The sequence below is a fragment of the Mizuhopecten yessoensis genome, unplaced genomic scaffold, assembly GCF_002113885.1.
Source record: "Mizuhopecten yessoensis strain PY_sf001 unplaced genomic scaffold, ASM211388v2 scaffold10987, whole genome shotgun sequence".
Classification (NCBI taxonomy): Eukaryota; Metazoa; Mollusca; class Bivalvia; order Pectinida; family Pectinidae; genus Mizuhopecten; species Mizuhopecten yessoensis.
In genome coordinates, this window is record NW_018408821.1 from 798,959 (window position 1) to 802,436 (window position 3,478).

At 39.6% G+C, this 3,478-nt stretch overlaps 1 protein-coding gene across 1 annotated transcript in view; it reads left to right on the top strand.

Annotated features, from left to right (window-relative positions):
* The first annotated feature begins 1,213 nt into the window (after window positions 1-1,213).
* The window catches only part of LOC110464427 (14 kDa phosphohistidine phosphatase-like), a 49,432-nt gene continuing 47,167 nt past the window's right edge, over window positions 1,214-3,478 (top strand). Inside the window, exon 1 of the mRNA XM_021519635.1 lies at window positions 1,214-1,253. Within this exon, the coding sequence (XP_021375310.1) occupies window positions 1,229-1,253 (25 nt within the window). The 5' untranslated portion in view covers window positions 1,214-1,228. The remainder of the gene's footprint in view (window positions 1,254-3,478) is intronic.

The following is a 3,478-nucleotide window of genomic DNA, read 5'->3' on the forward strand; positions in this document are numbered from 1 at the left end:
TGCCGAGACAGACATCGTAGATTATACAGATTTATTTTACACCACTGCCAGATTTCATCATGAAAACAATGAGTCCTGAAGATAACATACATGTGTGTGTTTAATTGTATACAAAGACTAGTCGCATTGATTGCCATGTTAATATTACGGCTTGACTATAGCATTGATTAATCATTTCTGGAAAAACCCCTCATACCTTATATAATTATGAGAGAGAAATAATAAAATGAAATCAACAAAACTCAACAACAGTGTTCTGAGTGTTAAAATTGAGCAGGGCTAGTCCGGAATGCGAACCTTGACTCAAGATTATTATGCTGTCAGTCTAACCAACTGTGCTAAGATCTAGACTACACAACAGCAGGGTCCTGGCCAAATTAAGTCTTTAAAAATGGTACATATAGTTGTTAAAAATTTACTGCTTCATTAGGGTTCAGCACTTGGGGTATTCACAACAACGTTAACTGGTTTATGATCACCCGTTGTCAGTATAACGTGGCTGGGCGGAATGCTGTGCTGGCCATGGGTGCCCTTGGTATTGTATTTCAGTGAGATATATATTACTATTAAGTCGGCATCAGATCCGTGCTATCACAAGAAGGCAAATATACCAACATACCCACCCTCCAGCATGCATGCACACATACACAACACACATGGGAGCATGTCCTTAAATTACCTTAACTGTCAATAGAACGTTAAACCCTACATACAATCAACCAAACTGCTACAGTTTTATCTAGGTGGAAGTGAAAGGGAGGTGGCTATATATAGGAAAAACACATTACAGTGGGACAGGGATTCTAAATCTGGGAATTTGTATATATATATTGCATTATATGGAGAGTGGAAATCTTTAGAGTTTTCATCCAGATAAAATCTTTTGGAACGGAAAAGTGTGCAGAAACATAAGGTTGACATTGTATACATTTAATTTCCAGCAAATTGAAATTGCAGTCAGATCCATATTTTTGTTATAATGAACATAGTGTACTTAGTGTTTGGTTCAGACAGGTTCAGTGATTTTACTGTACCAGATGATTCAAGCTTTACCATGTACATGTATGCTGGCCCAACATTCCAAGAACAGATCTCTGACTCAAAAAACACATGACCCCGTGCAGTGTTATGCATTCATCCAAATTTTACATGTACCTTAGAACATGTAATGTATTTGAAAAAAAACATGGAGGTCTGTACTGATGTTAAATCTTAATTGTGTTCCGTCATGCAGACAAGAACGGAAACAGCAGGTAAAATTACTGAAGAATCATTGCTATTGTGCCGAGTTTTAATGTCCGTGAATGATAATATGTTTCATTAGAGGGCGGTGGGAGGATTCTTTATGCTTCTTACAGAAGGATGTGGATACCAGTTAAACTTCGATTAAAAGAGGGAATTTTATCAGGGCTAGCTATATACAGTATCTCAGTAAATCTGTTCATTAGGAGAAGGCGGTAGGATAGACGTCGGGGGTACATACATGTACATTGTCTCAGTAGAAGTAAATCAGTTCATTAGGAGAAGGCGGTAGGGTAGACGTCGGGGGGGACATACATGTACATTGTCTCAGTAGAAGTAAATCAGTTCATTAGGAGAAGGCGGTAGGGTAGACGTTGGGGGTACATACATGTACATTGTCTCAGTAGAAGTAAATCAGTTCATTAGGAGAAGGCGGTAGGGTAGATGTCGAGGGGTACATACATGTACATTGTCTCAGTGGAAGTAAATCAGTTCATTAGGAGAAGGCAGTAGGGTAGACGTCGGGGGTACATACATGTACATTGACTCAGTAGAAGTAAATGAGTGCATTAGGAGAAGGCGGTAGGGTAGACGTCGGGGGGACATACATGTACATTGTCTCAGTAGAAGTAAATGAGTGCATTAGGGGAAGGCGGTAGGGTAGACGTCGGGGGTACATACATGTACATTTTTCTCAGTAGAAGTAAATGAGTGCATTAGGAGAAGGCGGTAGGGTAGACGTCGGGGGGGACATACATGTACATTGTCTCAGTAGAAGTAAATGAGTGCATTAGGAGAAGGCGGTAGGGTAGACGTCGGGGGGGACATACATGTACATTGTCTCAGTAGAAGTAAATCAGTTCATTAGGAGAAGGCGGTACGGTAGACGTTGGGGGTACATACATGTACATTGTCTCAGTAGAAATAAATAAGTGCATTAGGAGAAGGGGTAGGGTAGACGTCGGGGGTACATACATGTACATTGTCTTAGTAGAAGTAAATCAGTTCATTAGGAGAAGGCGGTAGGGTAGACGTTGGGGGTACATACATGTACATTGTCTCAGTAGAAATAAATAAGTGCATTAGGAGAAGGCGGTAGGGTAGACGTCGGGGGTACATACATTTACATTGTCTCAGTAGAAGTAAATGAGTGCATTAGGAGAAGGCGGAAGGGTAGACTTCGGGGGGACATACATGTACATTGTCTCAGTAGAAGTAAATCAGTTCATTAGGAGAAGGCGGTAGGGTAGACGTCGGGGGTACATACATGTACATTGTTTCAGTAGAAGGGGGTTGGGGGTATACACATGTCCTATTCAGTTTCATTAGCTTAATTTTGTTGCTCTCCATCCTCTATTGACTAATCAACTTTAGAACAATTTGATTATTAATAAATGCCTCAAAATTAGGAAGTTTTATAATTAGTACTCACTGTGATTGTCAACATATGCAACAAGATATATATACATGTATACCAATTTGAATTGGCAGAAGAGACGCTCAGCAAATATGCATTGATTTCTCTTGGTCCTATCAGAACACTTTGTAAGATATCGATGCTGTAGGTTAATAAGGTTTTCTGAATACATGTACATCATTGGTCACTTGAGACAATTTTATCAGAAGCTGACAATTTTGAAATTTTGTAGATATAGACATTACCTTTTCACATCACTCCCCCCTGTCATTGACGTTATTACATATAGGAAATTGTTCCTGAACAATACTTTTATTACTAAGTGATTTCTTCTACTTGTGTTTTTAGTGGTTTGTGATAATGACTGAATATTGGTCCTTTCATTTCACAACCATCTGCAGACATGATGAAGAAACCAGCAAAGTAACACAAAGCATGTGATGGACATTCTATATTACAAATAATATGTGATGGACATAATGTCCATTGTGTGTTAATAGGAAATCTTGGCAGTTCTCTGCCTTGTTGTATTAAGATCTGAGAAAGTAGAAGTCAAATCTGACCGATGTATGGTAATCATTAAGGCCTTGTTATTCTCCGACTTGTCTATTTACACTAGAGCCTCCCCAAGCCTCTGTCTAAACCCAGGTAAACTATTACAGACCAGTATAGTTGACAAATCAGTAGTCCTGAAAGCATGTCAGCAGCATGCACAAGGGTAAATTACTTGTCCAGCCACTGTAAACAAACATCCTCCGAGGGCATCAGGGGCCATGTGGTAGCTGTCTGGTGGTATATAATCTTTGCTTGGGGGGGGGG